The following is a 22,538-nucleotide window of genomic DNA, read 5'->3' as shown; positions in this document are numbered from 1 at the left end:
TCTCACCTATTTCAAACTCAACACCATTGTTGCCTGTAGGGCCCAAAATGTATAGTTTCATTGACTAGTTTAAACATGCAACATTCTCAATAGAAAAAGTTAAAGATAAAGATGCCAACACCGTTCTGTGTACCTGCAACAAGCCGCCTTCAAGGCCTTACGAAACAATGATAATTTTAACAGCACACTCCAGTTTATGCATGAATTTGGATAGGTCACCAGGTCTGGACTGTGTGGACTTGTCTTCAGCTACCCCTGCTGCCAGTATTCAGACAATTTCAACCAGCAACACGACAAGTCGGTAAAAACAGCATATTCCAGATAGGTAGGTTGTGCACCGACAATAATAAGCGAGCAAATATTTGAATTTTGTAGAGGATTCTTTTTTTATATCAGGAAAAAAGAGAATCTTGTTGGTTATTGCTCTTTGTCTTAATAGAAAAGCACTGCATCAAAACAAGGAGTGCGGTATTGTTCTATGTCACTTTATACTACATAACAAGCTTACCTAATTGCTGAAATGTCATCTAGAACCAACGTTGTGTTGTTTGGACAGGATGCTGCTCCAATATCAAGCTTCCTCCACATGGAGGAGGAACCTGTATGTGACAAAATCAACCAACAAAGTCAACTTGTTTTTTGTGTGTGACTTGGTGTAAAATTTCTTCTCAAGGGAAGTCAGCAGGTTAGGAACAGAAAGAGAAAAATGGGTGGTGCAACATTAGTCAAATGCACCTTCACCATCAAGTGACTGGATAACACAAGATCTATTTGACAGAGAAGACTGAGACCTCAATGCTTTGATATTATAGGAAAGGAACACCAGAGGTTAAGAATGAAGTTTAAGTTTTGTAAAAGTCTTTTTTTTCTCTGAACCCCAATACAAGAATTTTCTTTTCTTTTCTTTTTTTTTTTAATCAAAGGCCTTTGTAAAATGCTAACCATTCATATAAGACCAGTCTGTATTCTCTTCAGGCTATACTGGCTCCATATGAAGAGATACAAAGATTTAACAGGAATAGGGGGTCAGCCATGGAGTCAATGTGTTCCCCATGCCCTTGCTCTAGCACTGGCTCAGATATTGAATATCTCACAAATAGTGTGATAGACATAGTAAAAACAACCTAGGATGACATAGTGCTGTTAAAAATGAAAATTAGAAAATAGGAAACAAAAAGGAACTTGCAGACATTGCTTATTGGGGCTGACATTGTTTAACTTGTTAGTTCGCAAATTTAAACAACGCTTCCACCCGCAGGCTGGAGAGACTACGGCACACAGCAAAAACTGATGTAGCCTATGGAACCTGAAAAGATAGCTTTATAACTTACAAGAAGGGTATCTGTTAAGAGAAAAATTTATGCTAATGTAAACACTAAACACTAATAGAGGAAAACAAAGATAACCCTCAGGCTTTTTCAGCACTGTAGCCAGGCTAACTAAAGAAAACAACAGTACTGAGCCCACCATTCTTTTGAATTTGGACAGTGTTGACTTTCTTCGGTTCTTTCAAAACAAAATAACAAAACTTATGGATGAGATCCGTTACACACTGCCATCAATCTCATAGCAGAGGAATTGGTCAAAACTAGCAATATTCTGGAGTGCTTTCAGAAAATGGAACTCTTCAATTTAAATTCCTTAATTTCCTCTGCTAAACCGACCACCAGTCTACTGGACAAAATTCTGACTACGCTCCTCAGGAGATTACAAAATGTTGTGGGCATTAAAAACTGGTTCAGATCACATCTCTCTGATGGATTTCAGTTTGTTCATGTAATTAATAAATCTTCAGAACAAGAGTGTCTTAGTTGTGGAGTACTTCAAGGATCTGTTCTGGGACCAGTATTGTTTTATTCAGATGTTACCATCGGCAAACATTATAAGAAAACGTAACATAAATTTTCCCTGCTATGCAGATGATACCCAACTATATTTTTCAATTAAAACAAACAACTCTGACTAATTAGTCATATTAGACACTTGCCTCAGGGTTATTAATTCTTGGATGCTTCAAAACGTCTTAATGCTAAACAGTAACAAAAACTGACTTATAATTATTGGTCATGCGACAAGTGCCAGACAGAAAGTGCTTCTCCTGCCATTTGATTTTGCAATGCAAAGTCATCGCAGGAAAACAAAATGCCATATTATTGTGATACACGGTAGGAATCAAATCACAGAGGCGACTGTGGAAAAAAATTGAGAGCCCGACACAATATCTGATTTCAGTATACCTTTATTAAATTAGTGATTTCAGACATGGAAAGGCTTTAAAAATTCTGGAATGTTTACAGTACAGTATGTTTGTGTCCAGAATTGTTCCCGTCCCATAAAATTCAACTACGTTACAATCTGGGATAATTCTATCAAATCAAAATGATAAATGTTTCATTTATTACTTAATTTTTATGACTTAAAGGACAGGTTATATAAAACAAGAGACCTGATAAAATACCAACTCAAAAATAATATCAGCTAGAACCAGGGTGAGATTCATCAAGTAAACAGGCGGGATAGCCCAGCAAATATCAGACTAAGTGAACAGTCTGGCCTGATGTCGGACTTCATGTGGCCTGTCCAGCTGTCCTACAGGTGTGTCATCTGCAGCGTTTTGTCCTTTTTTATACACATCTCTGTGAACTATTGAGCAGGGAACCAACAACAAATATATTAATGTGCATGGGGACAATTGCAAACATCGAGATCGCCTACAATTCGGGTCGGGTTGAAAGTTAGCTCCAGCAATGTTGACTTTAGGCTACCTGTCAGACGACTCTATTACAACCTGCCTGTTATTTCATTAATTATTGTTATTTCTTTTAATCATTGGCAGGGTTATCCCCCAGTAATTGATGTATTGAGTATTGGTGCTAAGGTAAAAGTAGGAACCCGTGTGGACCGGGTTAAACTACTGCTCGGAAGCATTAACAGTTTCTTGAATGGTGAACTCTGAATGTTTTGATATTTTGCCTCATTTAAATATATTACAATTATGGTTGAAAAAAATGGTTGATTGCAAAGGGAGGCGCTGATGGATTTTTCTTGGAATGCCCTTTTCTTATATGGCAAACAAAATATTTAATGACACATTTTTCCCATCAAAGTTTTACAAAAAATAAAATAAAGTGACATTAATTGGCTCAAAAAGGCAGAAAGACTAAGTGGCTCCAGCAATCTAATCATCAAACCTGAACAGAAGGAACACTTTAACATACCTTATTTACCTGTTCTGATTAGCATAATAGTTCAGGAGATTGTTTGTTCATCGTATCACCTTTTGCATAAAACATTTGCAAAAGGTGGTAAGACCATTAGATAACAGTTAGATAACTACACTTTGAGAACCCTCAGTGCAGCCAGATTATCTCAAGTTAATCACCAACGGAATCCATGACAAGAGTATTGATAATTGGATGATTCCTGCTGAACTGGTTTGTTTATTGAACTTGTTTTCTGCTTCAATCTTTCTGAGCGTATTCCACGTTGACGGCCCAGGACTGCACGGATCCCTGGCCAAACGCAACGTATATCACAGCTCCAAAGACATTCAAGGAAGCAGCAATGTAGAAAACTGTCTGCCATTCTTCAAAGGTGTTCTGTAGGAGTATTGGAAAGACAAACAAAAGGACTGAATCCTTTTATTGAGTGAGTCATGAATTAGAGTGTTGTTGTTTTTTAAAAAAAGGTATGCATTCTGTTAAGGTCTGAAAAATAATCTTTAGTCTCTTGCAGCAAAAGCAACAGTTTGATCTGTGAGCACTTCTTCAAGTTTGAATCTGTAATTACACTCTTGTCTTGTACTTGTATTAGTGTTGGATGTTTGCACACTCATCCTCTCTTGTAAAAATTTTTTCATGTAACCGTCAAAACGTTCATCTATCCACAAATAAATGTTTCTCACACATAAACAGTATGTGTGTGAAACTATCCTGTACAGCAGGTGTCAAATCATCAAACAACCCCCGGGGCCTGACTGTGTCATGTTTTATAGAGGAGTTCGCCCCCTGGTGGCAGATAGCAAATGGAGCAACATGCTAAAGTCAAAACTACTTGTTGCAGAAGAGCAACCTGCACATGAGTTTCTTACATTTCTGGTTAGTGATCTTGCAATGACTGGTCCCACCATTCCAGGTATGGTGGAAAAGGTGTTGGTGATCGCCATGAGGATACCAGCATAACTGCAAACCCAGGATCATCATCATTATCAAGCTCACACACAATTATCCAGTTTTATGTGATCATTTTTATATGCAGTAACTCACTGCTACTTTTACGTTAAGGGCTTAATTCGGTGATTTTTAGTCATTCTTACGAAGGAGCTATATCAAGTTGGTTGATCAGGAAGCCAGCAGAATTTGCTCCACCAAGAGAGGTGGAGATGGTGAGGAGCGCCACAGCTAAGACGTAGTTGCAGCCCGTGTAACCTGCTGCTACCAGGAATGCCCCTGATCCGATGGTGCCTACAGGAAAAACACAAAAGCTGTGAAAACATCCCCAGGAGGGTATTATAATTATGTTTTAAAAGTCCCAAGTCAAAGCCAGCAGTTGGGAGAAAATGGTATTCCTTACCGATAATACTGAAGATTTTCCTGACAATGGTGGTCGGGTAGAGGCAGGTTTCCCGCAGGTAATCACTCAACTGACCGGCCACTAAAGATATTAAACTACTGCCCAGGGAAGGAAGAGCTGATAGTATCCCATTCTATTGTGGACAGGAGATAATAACATAACTAAGACTGATCCACAAAACACCTTGCCGGATGATAAAAGGGTAACAAATAACTCTTATAGAAGTCTGGTTATGAAAAACACATTTTTTTCTGGTCTCTACATGTACATAGTGGTCCTCCCTAACCCTATTAACTCTTAGACCCTGGAAAACAAGGTGCCCTGTACTACCCACACATGAAACGGGCAAGAAACGAGCTGATTAGACCTCCTTTCTTATTCCCAGATAACCGCATATTGTTCCACGAGGTGAATTTCTTTGCATCCAGCCGTACGGCAGCAGTGTGTTGTAATGTCGTCGCTCAGACATGAAAGTTACTCAGTTGTTGCTTGCACAAATCAAAAGTGTCCCAGATGGAGAAGAACAGAAGAGACTGATGAAAAAATCGCAGTGGAAACTATGAAGACGGTCACTTATGAACTCCAGTCCCTTTCCCCGGCAACCTGAACCTGAAAGCAATGAGTTGCGTTTATTTGTACATTTCATACCCTACCTATCAAAGCCTTGCCCCCTCAGGGTCTATTCTTATAAGTCACTTCTCAAAAGGAGTCAAGTGATCTCCAGAGAAGTGGAGACGTGGACTGAGAATGCTGTTGAGGAACTAAAGGCAGCTCTCGAATGCATGGACTGGAATGTTTTTGGTCTCTCTTCTGATGAAAGGACTGAGGTTATGTCGTCTTATATGCTCTTCTTCAAGGATTCCATCATCTCAACTAAACGAGTGAAGGTGTTTCCCAATAACAAACCCTGATTGAACAGAACGGTGATGGATGCACTACACAGGAAACAACACTTTTCTTCATGGTGATGATAAAGCTAAGGCAGATAAGAAGTTTGATATGCAGTTTGATATGAAAGCAGGAAGACCAAAAACACCAAAAGAGCTCAACGACCTAAGGCCTGTGGCACTGACCTCACTGATAATGAAGATATTTGAGCAACTGGTAAAACAATTTCACATGGACAATGTTCAGAGCCAGCTTGGCAGAGGGGTAGATGCTGCATCTATCACTCTATTAAACTACCCGTATAAACACATCAAGCGTATAAAACCTCCTCTAGGCTTTTATTTGTGGATTTTCCCTCATCTTTTAATACTATTCAGCCACACATTTTAATTAACAAACTTTTGTCCATTTTTAGTCTTGATGCTGGAATGGCAGGATGGGTGTTGGATTTTTTTTTTAATCTTTCAGGCCCCAGGCAGTCAGGGCCAATGAAGTTTTATCTGCGAAGAAGTTGTCGTCCATAGGCTCACGACAAGGGTGTGTACTATCTCCTTTATTGTATATTCTTCATACAAATGACTGTAGGAGCAATTTCAAGGACAGGCATCTTTTGAAATTTGCTGATGACACCGTTTTAATCAGTCTGCTTCAGGATAGAGAGGTCAACCATGGACCTGAACTGATAAACTTTGCGGAGTGGTGTGACAGTAAATATTTGAAGTTGAATGTTAAAAAAAACACAACATTGTTTTTTTTTAACATTGAACACAAAGACTGATTTTAGAAAATCCACTCATGCAACCCCCCGCCCCCAACAATCCTCAAGGGCTCGGTGATCGACAAAAACTTGAATCCCGATTTTTAACACCTCTTTGATCTGCAGAAAGGGCCTTTCAGAGACTGTATTTTCTACGCAGATTAAACACATTTACTGTGGACAAGACTTTTATGGTTTCTGCAAAAAGGCGCAGTTAGTTCTGGCTAACTCTGACCACCAGCTCTCTCACAAATTTGTTGTTCTTCCATCAGTGCAGAGATACAGGTTCCCCAGGGTTAAAAGCAACAGGCTAAAATTTTTGTTCCCAGTGCACTAAATGCACTTCATTTGAACTCAAGTAATAGCTGAACTGCACAGCAGCACCTTAATTATTTATTTTAAGACACGCTCTTATTTATCTTTGTTACATTTTACTCATTCTATTCTATCTCTGGTGTGATAATTCCATGTCTTTTTGTATATGTTATTGCTATCCAATACCCTGTTCTACTGCAAATCCAATTCCCCCTGGAGGGACAATAAAGATGTGAAATTAACTGAACTGAACCGTAGTTGCGTTTCATTTTTAATGCCAAAATGCCGGTTATGTTTTTTGCAAGTTTGAGCTAATTTTGAGCTGATTGTAAAGTTTTAATAGAGGAGCCTGATGTTAAGTAATTACAGTAGTCTAATCTAGAAGTAACAAAGGCATGAATGATTTTTGCTGGGTCTTTAAAGGATAAGAAAGATCTAATTGTAATGGTCTTTAGTGATGTATTAGAAAAAACATCTCTAAGGTGTTTAGGACCAATAATAATAACTTCAGTTTTATCAGTGTTTAGCATGAAGAAGTTGTGAAGCATCCTAGAATTAATATTCCTGAGGTCAGTCTCTAATTTAACAAATTGTTCAGATTCTTTTGTTTTTATTGACAAATATAACTGGGCATCGTCTGCATGGCAGTGAAAATTAATGTTGTTTTCCTATAGTATTTCCCAAAGGTAACATATCTGGATTAAACAATATTGGCACCAGAACAGATCCTCAAGGTACTCCACAACTAAGAGTCTGTCACTTTGAACATCTTTAACATGAATCAACTTGCAAACTTGCAACAAACTTGCAAACCCTTAAAGACTCATGATTGTCAAATGCAGTGATCTCACCTGCCGTATGCTATATCCCAAAACGTCCTTCATGTAGGTCGGGAGGAGAGTGAGCAGAGTAAAGAAGGTCCAGTCAAAGCAAAAGGTAATGACGATAATAGCCCACAGCGGTTTGGATGTCGCTATTGCCTGCCAGGGGATGCGTGCCGAGCTGGAGAGCTGTTAAACCAGGGAGTTGAGAGTACAAATTAGACAGACTCTTAAGAAACCACAAATCTGAAAGGGCAGCCTAAATTTTCATTGTGCATGCAAAAAATATTAAGGGAAATAAAAATATTCATCACACCTTAGTGTATTTGTCAGTACTTCACATTTTCCAGAAGTTGTTTACTGTAACATTGAGGAACATGTAGTTTGGCTGTTGACCTCTCACCTCCTTCTTCAGTGATGTGGTGATATAGAGTCTTTCCATCTCTGATATCCGTGGGTGGGTTTCAGGACTGTTGGAGACCAGAAATGCCCACAAGATGAACCACAGCAGGCCGACAATACCTGGACACAAAGACATGACCGACAATTTATCTGTAAAGAATCCCCAAAACTCTACAGATGGTAAGGAGAAACATTGATTTTGATCATCAGAATGCTGTAAGTGTCTTTTACGGTATTACCGAAAATGTAGAACACGTAGGTCCAGTCCAGGTAGAAGCAGATTTCACCAGAGAGAGGAAGAGCGACGACCGTCCCCAGCTGGGCTCCTGAGATGGAGAAGAAAATTTTGTGAAACCACTGAATGATCAAAACACAGCGTGATAACTTGTGATTAGAGAATACACCACGCATGAAGTGGTTCACTCCAGCCTACTTAATGGAGACTGTTTATTCAGTTCCTCTGTTGACCTGCTCAGACCAGGATGTACAATGATTCACTCAATGTCACCAGGAATCCACCCTTAAACCCATTGTGTCTTCTTTGTGTTAATGTGTGTTGATTCTCACCTGTGTAAGTAATTGTGAGCAGTCGACTCCTCTCCAGAGGGGGGGCCCATGATGCCCACATGGTGCTCATTGCAGGGTATATGACTCCCTGACAACACAACATAGCAAGTACCTCAACATCCATGCAGACGAGTTTCTGTCCACCAAGAACTTCATAAACGCCACTTTAATGGATGTGACTGTGTCATTTGTCTGATCTTACCTGACCTATCCCTTCCACCACCCTGACCGCTATCAGGAAACCTGCTCCCAGGTCAGCAGCCACAGGGGTGAGCAGGGTAAAAATGACAGTGACCAGGACCCCTAAGCCCAGCACCCACTTGGGTCCAAAGCGGCTGGCCAGGTAGCCCCCGAGCACCTGTGTCATGATGTAGCCATAGAAGAAGGAACCCAAGATCCATCCCTGTGTCACAGAGTCCCAGTCGTACACATTGGCCTGTGAGAGAATGAGTTGAGAGAATTCAATATCAAGATATCATAAAGCCCCACTGTTAAAAACAGTATGAAACATGCAGTATTTTATGCACTATAAGGCGCACCTAAATGCCTTTAATTTTCTCAAAAACTGACTTATAATCCAGTGCGCCCAATATATGAAGAAGAAAAACCCCCCACACAGTTGCCTATGTGGTCAGCAGCCCAGACACAATACACAAGCCTAAGCTGCTCCTTCCCCCCAACAGTTACCTACTGTTTCAGGTGTCAGCCAGATTGCGAGGCACCTTTGGCTAGCAGTGACTTGGCTGCAGAGCCGTGAATGCGATCCTTTCAGTGCAGCTCTGTCTAGTGGATGAATAACGCAACCACAGCCACTACAGTAGTTTTTATTCTATGCGCCTTATAATGCTGTGTGCCCTATTCTGGTGAAAACAGTTTTAAACCAGGCTATTCGTTGGAGGTACGCCTTATAATCAGATGCACCTGAAAATCCAGTGCACTTTATATAGGAAAAAGGTTTTAACAGGCCATTCATTGCCTTATTATCCAGCGTGCTTTATAGTGTGAAAAATACTTTATTTTTTAATCACAAACATCTTTTCATTATTGAAGTCAGTAAAAATGTGGAAGTCGTTTCATCTGCCTTATTTGTTATTTTTATTTATTTCCTCCTTATTCAAAAAGCCCCGCATCAGAAAATCAGAACGGTCCACATGATTAATCCACATGATTAGGATTACCCAACCGTTTTCCCTTTAATCAGAAATATTATTATCTAGACATGGACCATTCAGGGAGGGGGTGAGTCATGCATGCAATTTCCTGACCTCTGAGAATTAACTTTAGAAGAGCAAACAAGGAGCGCATCAATTACAGATGACCTTTATCAGATTTTTATCTTTTTGTGCGCTACTGCAGGCTCTTTCTCACTCACCGTGTGGTTGTGGACGGGCCGTGGAGGCGTATCGTGAGCAGGACACACAGAGCAGCTGTGGTTGGTGATGGACTGGTGCGTGTTGTTAAGCATCTCCACCAAGGCTACACTCAGGTTCACCCGCAGGGTGAAGACCACGAAGAAACCGTAACAGCTCAGCAGAGCCAGGCCATAGCGTGACGAACAGCATGCTGGGGCTGCAGAGGAACGGAGAGACTAAAGTGATGAGAGATAACAGTATTGATGCAGTGCAAGGGGGGACTTTCCACGTTCCAGAAGACAAAATTTACTCCTCCCACAAACAAAAAAGGCCCTCTAAAACCTCCACAGCAAAGTTCAAAAGTGGCTCTGCAGTGCACTGGCGTCGTGCCCGGAGTGTCCCCCGCCTCACGCCCTATGCCAGCTGGGATAGGCTATCCTGCGGCGGATACGGTGGCAGAAAATGGATGGATGGACTCAATTGCATTAGATATGTAAACAGTGTTCACACACTTAGATAGTAAGCGATATTGGAGTAAATAAGATCAATTAAGCAAGGGAAAATGAATCGCCGGACTACTTTTGATAATAAATATAAGGAAAAAAGCAAACACAGGTAAAAGTAGATGCCATTATAAATGGAAATAATTGGGTTATTAGTTAATTGCAAACGCGCAGAGAAAAATTGGTTAATAGCTCTCAAAACAATTTAAAAACACTTTAAATTGGAGCTCGTTGGGTAGGTAAAATATAAATGGTTCCAGGACTCGCTGGAGTTGATACATAAATGAATGTGATTAAACCCCTGCTCCTTTCCTGCATGACTTCTCTTTTCCTTTCTCCTGTAAGTCCTGTCATTACTTGCTCAGACATGAGTTTTGAATACAAAGAAAACACTACGGGAGTTTGCTGGGACCATTCTAGAGGATCAGAAGTGGTTCCACCATGAAGTGCAAACAGTGAGCAATGCACTGGGGTCCTTACACTTCACTGGAGTCATGCTTTTGAAAGGGACACCATTAAAGCCTACCTGTTCCCTACTTTGCTCTACCTCTTCCATGTTCCTCTCCAATCGCATTACTACAAAAATAAATAAATATAAAATAAGGCTACGTAACATCAAACCTACTTATATCATCAGAGCCTCTGACCTACGTCAAACTCAGGTCCATTGTTTCCTGTAGGGCCCAAGATGTGCACTGGCATTGATGTAATTTAAATATGCAGCATTCTCAATAGTATAAAGAGTCCAAAATAAAGACGCCAACAGCGCTGTGTACCTGCAACAAGGTGCACTTCAAGGCTTTATGAAAATCATTTTAACCGCACCCTCAAGTTCATTCTCAGACCTGGTGACACCAGTTCATGCATGAACTGGTGTCACCAGGTCTGAGTTGTGTGCACTCATGTCTTCAGTTACCCCTGCTGTCATATTCAGACAATTTCAACCAGAAACACTACAAGCTGGTAAAAACAACACGTTCCAGAGAGTAGATTTATAATAAGAAATGCACCAATGATAATAAATGCATAAATATTTGAATTTTTTGAGGGGTAAAAGGTGATATCTTAAGTCATATCTTGTAATTTTTCTTTCTTAAAAAAAAAACCCAAAGTACTGCGTGAAAACAAGTAGTGCCATATTGCTTTATGTCGCTTTACACTACAAAACAAGCCTACCTAATTGTTGAAATGTCATCTGGAACCAGCGTAGTGTTGTTGGGACAGGATGCTGCTCCAACAATCAAGCTTCCTCCATATGCAACTCAGCCCGTATGCGACAAAATTAAAAGTCAACTTGTTTTATTGCGTGACTAAATGTAAATGTCTGCTCAAGGGCACTTAGAATGCTAGGAATAGAATAAGAGACATGGGCGGTGACACATTAGTCATATGCACCTTCACCACTTCTAATGAGGAAATATGAGACAAGGCACATTTGACTGATTAGAGACTGAGACCTCAACACTTGGACAGGACAAGAAATGAGTTTTTGAATGAGAATAATCCAGTTGCCTCTGATCTGTCCCCATTTCTTGGGATAACTGCAGCATATCTGAACATTAAATAAAAAGAATCACTTGAAATGATGCACATTTAGATTAATATTTATACTTGTTTGAGAAAAAAAACATGTGGAATGAAGATGAAAGAAATATAAACAGGTAAAGTTGCCAAACAGTAAAAGTCACCACTTCAGTGTTTCATTGAAAAACGAAACGTGTTGAATGGACGACAGGAAATCCTCTCCTGCTTCAGCTTCTTGGAACTCCATGAAGGGATTCCTGATCAGTGTGAGTCTCCCTTATCAATACCCATCTACACCTCCTTCAGTCTGATGCTTTCACTACAGTAAGCAGCTGCATGATGAACTCCCGCTCCTCCTGATCCTTCCCTTCTGACCCTCTACTCTTGGCGGACAAGGGCCTCATTGTGCAAAGGAGGAATCATAGGACTCACATGCTTTGGAGCAAAGAGACTGAGTGATAATAGCAAATAATTGTTAACAGGAAAGGAGTGAGGCAGAGGAGCGGACCCAAGGTGTCTTGAGCTGGATAAGGTCCTCAAAACCAGACAGCTGTAAACCGGACCACGGGATACGGATGCCTGAACATGGAGAACGGCAGTATAGAAACAGAAGAGAAGCTGGGAGGTGAGCTGGAAGGTAAGACGGATGCTAAGAACTGATCTGTAACTTTTGCACACTGACTGCAATCAGTCAAAACACGCAGAACAAAATAGTTACTGCTGATACCGACTCTTGATGCTCATGGTCAACGTCAATCTGTGTGGGTTAAAAAACATCAATACTTTTCTCAATAATATCTGCCCTGCTAAGTTCTCATTCTGGCTCGAGGTGAAAGTCGAAGTGAGTCTCTCTGGTCATGAAAAGTTTAACCTTATCATTTCAGGAAAAATCAAATGTATTTATTGACTGCATCAGAGGATTTTCTATGAAAGCATGAAACGTGGTTCTTTGTGTCTGCTCACCAAATCAATTATGCATGATAATATATGATAAGCATGTGTACAGCCTTGACCTGTAACATTTCCACAACAGGGTCATTCTGCTCTAATATAACCGGTTATTTGTCTCCGACCGCTTTTCATTTAAAAATCATAAATCAGAATTTCCTCATATGGCACTTGGTCCTGGAAATTGTGGTGACGACATGAGTCAGAAGAAACCTCCATGTGATTCCTTCTGGAGCCCTTCAGCCCTACGGTCGTCACAAGTCACAGGAAGAGTGACATAATGCACGCGGAGCAGAAGAACATTTGGCTTGTTCTCATCGCTGGACGAACGCATTTCAGTTTCACATGACCATTGAAGGCCTTCAACGCTCCTTTTCTAGCCTTTAATTCTTTACCTCACATTTGTCACATGAATGCATCCGAGCCACGAGTAAATACTCTAAGACTATAAACATAATATGTTGGAGTAAAAGGTGGTTTGCTGTATATAAGACTCGTCAAGGCGCTGCTAAGATGGATTTGTCTTACATTTAATTAACAGATGAGACCTTATTACTGGTAGCGCTGAAGAGAATGTTTATATTTTTTATTCTTACAGTATTTTGAAGTCTATGTTCTTAGAATTTGCAGAAGTGCAGCCTAGAATTTTTATTTTTCAACTACATTTTGTAATTAACACGATAAAACCTGATATTTTAAGTCTCATCTCTGATGACACCGAGCTGTGAAACGAATTTTATCTTCTCTATTTTGAAGTTTAACTACATTTCTTTGCAATATACGAACAGAAAGTCCTTTTATTTATAATGTGTTAGTGTAACCATGGAAGTACCTCATAGCTTGTTTGTTTGTTTTTTTCCTTAAGATCAAGTAGAAAACGTGGAGGAGGCTCACCAGGAGGTTGCTCAGGTAATCCATTAATCCCAGAAACAGACTTTGAAGTGTAGAAGTGTCTCATTTTATTTTGCGTTAGTCTTGTGACATTTGCTAAGTGTGTGCAGAACACAGAAGAGCAGCTCTGTTCACATTCCCTCATGGGAGGTGTCACCAAATCCACCTAAAATCAAATATTGTATTCTGAAGCGCCATCAAAATAACAAACATTATGTCATCATTTCCCTGTAAATATTGACTATTGAGTTGGTTGGCAGAGTTGTGTCTCTAGCTTCTTCCCAGCTCTAAAGTATGCAATTTAGGTGGATTAAATGGATGCTTGGCAGGAAATAACCAACTGAGTTTCAACCAACCTTATTAAATAAATATCATAAATTCTGGACTATTGAGCACACCTGAATATAAGCAGACCCAACTAATTTTTAAAAGAAAAAAATCTGTGTATATATTAAGACACAGATGTCGGGGTGTTGCAGCAAAGTTATTTACACACAAAGATTTTTGAAAATTTCAAATAGTACTTTTTCCCCAACCTGAAACACGGTAAAACATCGTCCCTGTCTCAATGAGTCGCCATCGATTTATTGATGCCAAGCGGCTCTGATTCCTACTTCGCCAACCAGATCGATTGTCTTAAACTTAAAAGCTGCATCATATGGCTTTCATTATGTGTTTTCCACCATATGTGGTGTGCATGATGTGTAAAATGTATATTCAAAACATAATCCAACTACGGTAGCATCTTCCTCGCCACGTGGTTCTTTGCTGGAGCGCCCTCTAGAGGCTGTGAAGCTGCAGCATCCTCGTTTAAGCTGCTGTGTTTAAAGCGTGTGAAAAAAGTAGCGGTTTATAATCCGGTAATTTTATTTCTAATTACAATGTGAGGTATACGTGTTGAGACGTTGACTGCAAGCAGCATCAGATGAAGGAGATAAAACCAACTAGACAGATGCTCCATTCAGTCCACAGCCTGATTTCTTTCACATGACCGAGACAAACAGTCGGAAAGAGTGGCTGAAACTGAGTTGCTTGAGTTTCTCCTGCCGGATCGCTTCAATCATTACACCCCGCGAAGGGGATGTCTTGTAATTGTCAGTGTTTGTGTGTTCGTTTGTCCGTTCGCGTGTCCACTAAATATGTTCGCAACCATTGCAGATAGAAAGATGAAACAGAAAGCACATTACTCAGGCAGCACAGGGGATGAAAATGAGAGGATGACCTTGAACTTGAGAAAACTAGGTCAAGGTCAAATTTCAACTTTTGTACAATCAGGAACCGGATAAGATAGAAAGACGAGGGAGAAATCCAGTGTGAGTAAGACCATAGATCAAAGCTAGTGCTTTGATTTATACTGACCTATGAAAGTAGGTCAGGGTAAAATTTTGAATTCAGGGGTGTCGCGGGATGTTGTACTCTCTGACTGCTTTGGTCATCTAGTTTAGGGTGAAGATGAACTGTAGTAAAAAAAAAAGTGAAAAAGCAAAAATGTGTGGAATTTCACTTATATCTGATGATTTCCAACTCTATAACCAGGTGACGGTTTAGAATTACTTACATTTTTTTATCATTGACTGGTTAAACGGAGAAGATTCAATCAAATGTATATTTCACGAAGATATGATGTTTAATCTGGATGGTTTTATTGAATTAATACTCCTATCTGGTATGCAGGAGATAATAACGATAGAGGTTGCGGAGGAAAATTAGAACAGAAGCACGTGGAGCAAATAAAAAAGAGGCAAAAAAGATGTTTGAGAAGATCCAGACGAGTACATATTAAATTAAATGAAAAGAAATATAACTAAAGAACAAGAAGTAAAAAGGAATTGGCTATATTTGTACATTGCATGAATAGGCGGAAATTCCACAGCCTCAAAATAACCAAATTAAGAAAATAAAAAGAATATAAATGAACTGCAAGAGCACACAAATAAATAATAAGCCATCAATCTGCTTGTGAAGCATGTTTTTTCACTTTGGGTCTTGCGATGCAGCTGCAGAGCCTGGTGGTTGAGCTGCAGGAGGGGCTCCACGCCGCCCTGACGGAGCTGTGCCAGCTGCGCCACAGGGACCACGGCCTGGAAGAGAAGCTGCAGGCTCATCAAACGGATGTCGACGATAAAATAATGGGCCTGAAGAACTCCCTCAACACATTCAAGGTGCTGCAAACACAGTGAAGACACTCCAATCCATTGCAGGACGGAGTTCGTACATCTGATGACGACTAAACTGCGAATTTAATTTATTACACAGGAACAAATCCTTTACATAAACATAATAAGATGAATAAAACTCTTCTTGATTTGCACCTCATCAGATTTCACCCCAGACCAGACTGATGCACCTCCCTGGTATATTCTTCTGTTCTTGCAGGAGGAACTGAATGTGGCGTTCTTCCATATCAAGGACGTCTCCAACAGACAGCAGGAGGTGCAGAGGAGGATAGAACTGCTGCATGCAGAGAACACCAACAGCATCATGTCGGTGGCGCACAGGCAAGGATGTAGACTAGCGTTGGATTTAAAAGTGTTATCTTGTGTAAATTCAGTTTCAAGACATGTATTTATGTTTGAGTTTTCAAGCCACCAAACCAGCCTAGACCTAAGAAATATCTGAAACGAGCCTTGATCTCTTTACACAAACACTCATTGGAGTATGTGTGCTGTTGTAAATTGTGTTGTCACGTCTGTGAACAGAAGGAGCTCAAAGGCAGAAGTGCTCACGCCATCCGAAGACGACTGCATCCGTGCGTCCAACCAGCCGGAAATCAGCCTCATCCAACACTTCTTCTCCAGCCTGCCCCAAGCGGGGTCATCGCAGAGGATCCCCCCGGAGACCCCGAGTGAGTCTAGGGACACACTTAGGACCTAGGAAGAGCTTGTTCAGTCAGTGACCTCCCTGTGTGTGTGTGTGTGTGTGTGTGTGTGTGTGTGTGTGTGTGTGTGTGTGTGTGTGTGTGTGTGTGTGTGTGTGTGTGTGTGTGTGTGTGTGTGTGTGTGTGACAGTCTCCACCGCTGATCCAGACATTCAGCAGCAGAGAGGATGTCCAGCGTGGGTCGGGAGGAAGAACAGCAGAGATGAGACAGAGACGCACAACAGCCCGGCTGAAAACAGTGAGGCAGATGCTTTGTTGTTGTTCTACTAAAATAAAACCATTATTTACAATCGCTCGGCGGTGCACCGGCGACTCGCCTGGAGTGTCCCCTACCTCCAGGCTCCGGCTGTGACGACTGACAGGCCTGTGATGGCCTGTGCTCGACTTAGACTGTGTTTGCATGTCGGCAGGTAACAGACAGAAGGTGGCTCTGGATCTGCTGGAGTCAGAGAGGGTTTACGTGTCCAATTTGTCTTTGTTACTGAAGGCCAACATCTCCTTTAATGGATCAGACGCACTCACATGCAAAGACAAACGGTAAGGACGGCCAGCTCACAAAGCGAGAATCCCATGAGGATTTTAAATTCATCGAAGGATGTGGCGTAAATAAAATTAAACATCAAAGTTCATAGCTTTCTTCTCTCTTTCTCCGTGTCTTCAGTCCATTTCCCAGTTCCCTGAGATTCCTGATCCAGCAGCACCTTGAGCTCCTGCACACGCTTCAGGAACGGGTGCTGAAGTGCCAGTGGCAAGGCATCGTGGGAGATGTGTTTATGAGGCTCACCAGCACAGAGGTGCACCGCAAAAACACACAACACAAGGAGTTTGATTCCCGCAGTAACTTAGCAAAGAAACTGAACATGTTTTGTACAAGGATTTAAAAAAAAAAAAAAAAAGGATTTAAAATGTGATTTTCTATTTAGCAAGGGCTAAATGCTTTTAGCAAACAAACCCATGAAGCAGGCTTCGACTGCAGCGAGTCTTACAAGCACAGACGAAAGTCTAATCTTTGTGTAACATTTGTCACCATCTTTCCACTTGAGTTGAGCCTCTACTTGCACGAACTCGTGATGTACGTTTCCACCCAAATGGAAATACCTTGGGTGTTAGTTTGATGAGTGTTTTTGTGTTTGCTTCTGGTTTTTCAGTTGCTTTTCATGTGGTTATGTCATCGTGCTTGTGTTTCGTTTGTGCATGTGTAAGATATGTTTGCTTTGTGATGACAGGTTGCCTTGTCAAACCCGTTTCCTGCCTTTGCAAAATGTGGCGGGAATAAAATCCTGCCGGGTATGAACTACTTCGTTTTACAGTATGTTAACATTTGCATGAACAATAAGGTTAAATTAGAGGAGTTTGTGGGATGGAAGGCTACAAAGATACGTGAGCAAACTTTGTTTTCGTGTAGTTCCTGAGGTTGGATTCATCAAACGCTATCCTGGACTAATTTCTTAGCTGTTAAGTCTCTAAACTTCAAAACTGTCACCAACACCACATGAGGTGGAAAAATTCAACAACTTAATATTTCATAGTGGTTTTGTTGATAATTATCTTGACATCTCCAGAGCCGGTATCTCAGTTTTCCAAACAACATTTTTGTCAAAGGTTCCAGACCTCCGGTTCGCTCACTCGTAAGTTGAAGTCATGACATTCATAAGGCACAGGCCCATTTTACGCCAGCCAGTGTGAAGGGGTCGTAAGGTCCGGATTGCTTTCGGCAGCCATGATGGAAATGAAATGAAATGTCAAATTCCAGCAGAGTCACGTTGGGACTTGGAATAGGGAAGTAACACAAAGACAACAGGGACGCTTGTTAGCACTGGACATCATAACAGACAGACAGGGATTCTAATCTTTAGCAGATTAAATCTAGCTCCAAGTGTAGGCTGAACCTAAGGCGCCGGTACTATTAAAGCCAGAATGTGTCTAATTCTGAGTAAATGTGGGGGAAATTACAGTAATAGGTTAAATAGGATCATAATTATTTAACTGGTCCTGGGAGCATGGGGTAGGGACCAAACAGGAAATTGAAAAGAATGGACCAAACAAGGAAAGGTAGGACTCCAATCTATTTGAAAGCTGGTTAGCTTACAGGCTAATTGTCTCGTTTCTCAGCAACAAGAGACTGACTGAAAAGGAAATGCGTAACTCAGACAGTGTCTCCATCTCCTCACAGAATGAGTTCCTGGACTTCTACGTGTCGTACCTGAAGGAACTTCCGGAGTGTCTGTCGGTTATCTCCATGCTCGCCTCCAACTCCATGACATCATGTGGCTTCGTGGAGGTAATAGAAAACAGAAGTGACGTAAGACGATAAAGCTTTTTAAAACATAAATGTCCTAAAATATTTAATATACAGTGCGTCCTCATTACTCACGGTTGACAAATTCCGCAATAGGGCGACAAACTATTTATCTTTTCAGCACATGTTAGAGGTTTTGGAGATAAAGTCAGAGAGGCCAGACTGAGATGGTTTGGACATGTCCAGAGGAGAGATAGTGAATATATTGGTAGAAGGATGCTGAGTTTTGAACTCAGGCAGGAGGCCTAGAGGAAGACCAAAGAGGAGGTTTATGGATGTAATGAAGGAGGACATGAAGGTAGTTGGTGTGAGAGAAGAGGATTCAAAGGACAGGGTTAGATGGAGGCAATTGATTCGCTGTGGCGACCCCTGAAGGGAAAAGCCGAAAAGAAAAGAAGAAGAAAAGTTTATGACCCTCCCCATACTGATATTAAACCACCTTCTATCTGTATTACCTTTTCCCACACTGATAGACTGTTTAGGCACTTTTGTGTCTCACGTAAGTCAGAGACTGGTGGAACTAGGGCACTTCTTGATGCCGTCAGCCAATAGAATGTGCATACGGCATCACGTGACTACCTACCAAAAATCTGCGATGAGGTGAAGTCGCTAGTGTTGCGCAAATGCGCGAGGGCGTACTGCATACTGTTTAAGGAAGCATGGTGAAAGAACAGTTTAGGAATCACCACAGACGGCTCAATCAAGTCACGCTGTTCACATCTGCTACATCGTGCTCATGTTCCTCCATCTTGATTGGTTGACCTGTGCTGCTCTGTTTGGTCACTGATGCCTCTAGAGTGACATCACAGGCGATGATTCCAAATCTTCCCTACACAATCTGCTCCTGCAGCCGGTCCAAAGGATCCCGGAGTACCTTCTACGGCTGCAGGTTAGCGTCAAGGATCACCCTTACTCCCACAAGATCCTTACATAAAAAAACCTCCTGATGACTGGTCCGACCTTTGACAACTTAGCTCTAACTCTCTGTTTGAAGGGGCTGTTGAAGCAGACGGAGGCGGACCACCCGGACTACTACCTGCTGCTGGTGTGCATCCAGCAATTTAGGGCCTTCACCACGCAGTACCACCACCTGCTCCAGCACAACCAGGAGCTGCTCCTGCTCAACCGTAAAAGGTCAGGAAGACACCCACTTGAGGAAATAAGATTACGTTCATGCTAAAGTGGTAGACGTGAAGGGGAGGTCTGCTTAAACTGTACTCAACATGCATGCTACAGGTATACCATGAAGCAGCTGTTAAAGTCAGTGGAAAGTGGGATTCAGGCAAACAACATGGGATTGCCATACCCTTGCAGCAGCGCCATGCTGTGAGTACACTGGACCGTCTCTTATTGGTTGCTATCTAGGTTTGCTACACGTGGTCAATCAGCCGGCTGGGCCAATAATGAATCATACATCCCTCACAGAGAACATGCAAATCAGGTGAAGCGAAGCAAGCAGCGTCTCCTGGAGCAGATCCAGTCTCACCGCTTCCAAAACTGGGATCGGGAGCAGGATCACGAAAGCCAGTGCTACGACATTGAGTGGCCCTCTCAGATGTTGTACTTCAGTCCCGACTTGGACTCACGGAATCACAAATCTGCAGGTCTGTGGTTAGGAAAGCTTGCCAGGAGTTTGGATGGAGTCTGGAATCCAGTTGTCATTTGTTGTTTCTTGCTTGATGACCATGTGATATGTTGGTGTTTGCGTTTTTGGGATATTTGAGATGGAGCACCCTTTCATAATGCTATCATGACACGATTGGAGGGTGGGACCCATGCCAGATCTTTCGGAGTTGCGTGCCTACAATTGTTACGTTAGTTTTTCCTGTATGCATATCACCCGTAGGGATTCTCAAGCATTTAATGCATTAATTGGTTTTCAGGTCTTGGCAGTATCCCAGAGAATGAGTCAGCCGATAGGTCCGTGTCCTGCCAGCATCACCAGCCCTCTAGACCTGCAGATGGTCGCCAGGTGCAACCAGGTTCTGCTCTGGCCGATGCCCTCGGAGAATTCCTTCTCCCCCCGGACCCCTCGGGGATGGACAGCTTCTACGAAGAGGACAGAGGTTCCTTTCACGACGTCACCGTGTTCGACCACTGCTCCTCCGCCTCATCAGACTCCTCCATCGACATCGCCTTTGTAAAGTGCCCCAAAGGTCCTCCAGCATCGCATCACGCAACGGCCGTGAACGTGTCGACGACCCGTGATGCGTTTGCCGTGGGTAGGAGTCACGGTAAAAAACTATCCAACAGAGGCTGTGTGTCTCCAGACGAATCGATAATCATGCGTCACAATCAGCATCGCCCCCTTCAGGCCAGCCAGCGTAAGAGCAAGGTGAACTGACTTGTGTTTAATGTTTGGGGAAAGAAATCAAATTTACACGCATGTGGTCATAAAATGCATCTCTCGTTGTCTAGTCGCTGAATGGCCTTCAGATGGACAGCACTGTAAGTGGTGTGGATGTGGGTCCTCTGTCAGAGAACTTCCAAAAGGTGGGAATGGGCAGCCACGCCAAACTGGAGCGCCAGGGCAGTAAGGGCAGCAAAGGGTCTTCCACCCCATCCCGTAGGGTCCAAAGTCCTCCAGGGAGCAAGGCGGATAGCGACAAGCAGAGCGATGATGTCCACGGTCTGCTCAGCATCGTGAGTTTCAGCAAAAAATGTCTCTGAACAGATGTTTTTTTTTTTTACTCAACGTCTGATTCTTTATCATTCAGGAACTCTTTTGTGTTAAATTGTTACTGTGGTCTCCTGGAAATGGAAACGCAGTGAATGTTGAAGCTTTACGTGAGGTAAACTTACAGTGTTCAGTCCCACCAGGACCATGGGTTCCAGTCATGGGGGGAGGAGTCTAAATGGAAGGGCGGGGCAGAGGAGTACAACCACACCCCTCTCAGCGAGAGGAGTCGGAAGCAGGACAAAGGAGGTTTCAGGAGCTCGTTCAAGAAGCTCTTCAAGAAAAAGTGAGAACGATAATGACTTTATGCATCTTTTTGTTTTGCACAGCTTATTTTATTACATAATAATAAAATAAGCTGTGCAAAATTAATCAATTTTTTTTCTTCTCACAGGGGCAGCGATGAGAAGAAAGAGAAAGGAGGCGAGAAAACACCAGAAAACCAAAATGATGACGAACACGAAGCTCCGGGGAAAAATTCCAAGATGGTTCATGTGGAGATAAACCGTGGCACGGCTGTATGAACACACACACACACACACACACACACACACACACACACACACACGATTGTATAAACAATTGATTTACTATGTGTCTCTCTTGAAATGTAGGTGATTTATAATGTTCATTTCAACAAGCTTCAACACTTCTACTCCATCAATCTGCTAAATGTCTCCAGCGACAGCCAAATATTATAATGGCGTGCGTATACACAGTAGAACAAACATTAAGTGTTTATTTTTTCATGTTTATTTGAGCATATGTTTTTCTTTCTGTAACTGTGTACTTTTCTTTCTGACATTTCTGTGATTTGAATGGAATTCTTTTGCTAAGATGAATGTGACGGTCATGAGGCATCAAAAATGTTGAATAAAAGCTCCAGACTTAAAACACATAATGATGTTGGCTATTAAATTATTATGAAACGAAAATAACTGGACTTCCTTTTTTTCCACGTAGTACATCACATCTGAGATGATTTGTGGTTTGGGCTTTTTTTAAACTAGATGAGATCAAGTTCTAAGAATATTTTTGTCATTCCTGACCCACTTAAATGAAAACTTATGAAATATTTTAATATATTCTTGTGACTCATCACAGATAATTCACAGATGACTTCATAGAACTGATCAGTTCACTG

General features: G+C 41.7%; 2 protein-coding genes across 4 annotated transcripts; one reads left to right on the top strand and one right to left on the bottom strand.

Moving 5' to 3' along the window:
- Positions 1–3,461: 3,461 nt before the first annotated feature.
- LOC137604079 (sialin-like) lies at positions 3,462–10,751 on the bottom strand. The gene is made up of 11 exons (XM_068328013.1): positions 10,704–10,751; positions 9,695–9,910; positions 8,525–8,758; positions 8,323–8,410; positions 7,995–8,081; positions 7,757–7,875; positions 7,384–7,542; positions 4,573–4,705; positions 4,316–4,463; positions 4,091–4,181; positions 3,462–3,599 (listed from the first exon to the last, which is right to left on the bottom strand). Exons 1-11 carry the CDS (start codon positions 10,749–10,751, stop codon positions 3,462–3,464), a joined length of 1,461 nt encoding a protein of 486 aa, XP_068184114.1.
- A 1,371-nt stretch (positions 10,752–12,122) lies between these two features.
- Positions 12,123–22,450, top strand: arhgef33 (Rho guanine nucleotide exchange factor (GEF) 33). 3 transcript variants are annotated; one of them, XM_068328260.1, is made up of 17 exons: positions 12,123–12,338; positions 13,515–13,558; positions 15,538–15,702; positions 15,917–16,038; positions 16,243–16,385; positions 16,549–16,656; positions 16,829–16,955; positions 17,080–17,212; positions 18,592–18,699; positions 19,514–19,606; positions 19,712–19,851; positions 19,954–20,043; positions 20,143–20,321; positions 20,601–21,052; positions 21,136–21,360; positions 21,529–21,680; positions 21,789–22,450. In XM_068328260.1, the coding sequence occupies exons 1-17, from the start codon at positions 12,287–12,289 to the stop codon at positions 21,916–21,918; spliced, it is 2,463 nt and encodes an 820-aa protein (XP_068184361.1). In that variant the 5' UTR covers positions 12,123–12,286; the 3' UTR covers positions 21,919–22,450. The 3 variants fall into 3 exon arrangements, with proteins under 3 accessions (XP_068184361.1, XP_068184360.1, XP_068184362.1); XM_068328259.1 differs by having other exon boundaries at positions 12,125–12,338; positions 16,240–16,385; positions 21,789–22,449; XM_068328261.1 differs by having other exon boundaries at positions 12,125–12,338; positions 16,240–16,385; positions 21,538–21,680; positions 21,789–22,448.
- Positions 22,451–22,538: the final 88 nt, after the last annotated feature.

Source organism: Antennarius striatus, chromosome 11 (assembly GCF_040054535.1).
Source record: "Antennarius striatus isolate MH-2024 chromosome 11, ASM4005453v1, whole genome shotgun sequence".
Classification (NCBI taxonomy): domain Eukaryota; kingdom Metazoa; phylum Chordata; class Actinopteri; order Lophiiformes; family Antennariidae; genus Antennarius; species Antennarius striatus.
Note: the sequence above shows the minus strand (reverse complement) of the source record. Positions and strands in the feature narration are given on the sequence as shown.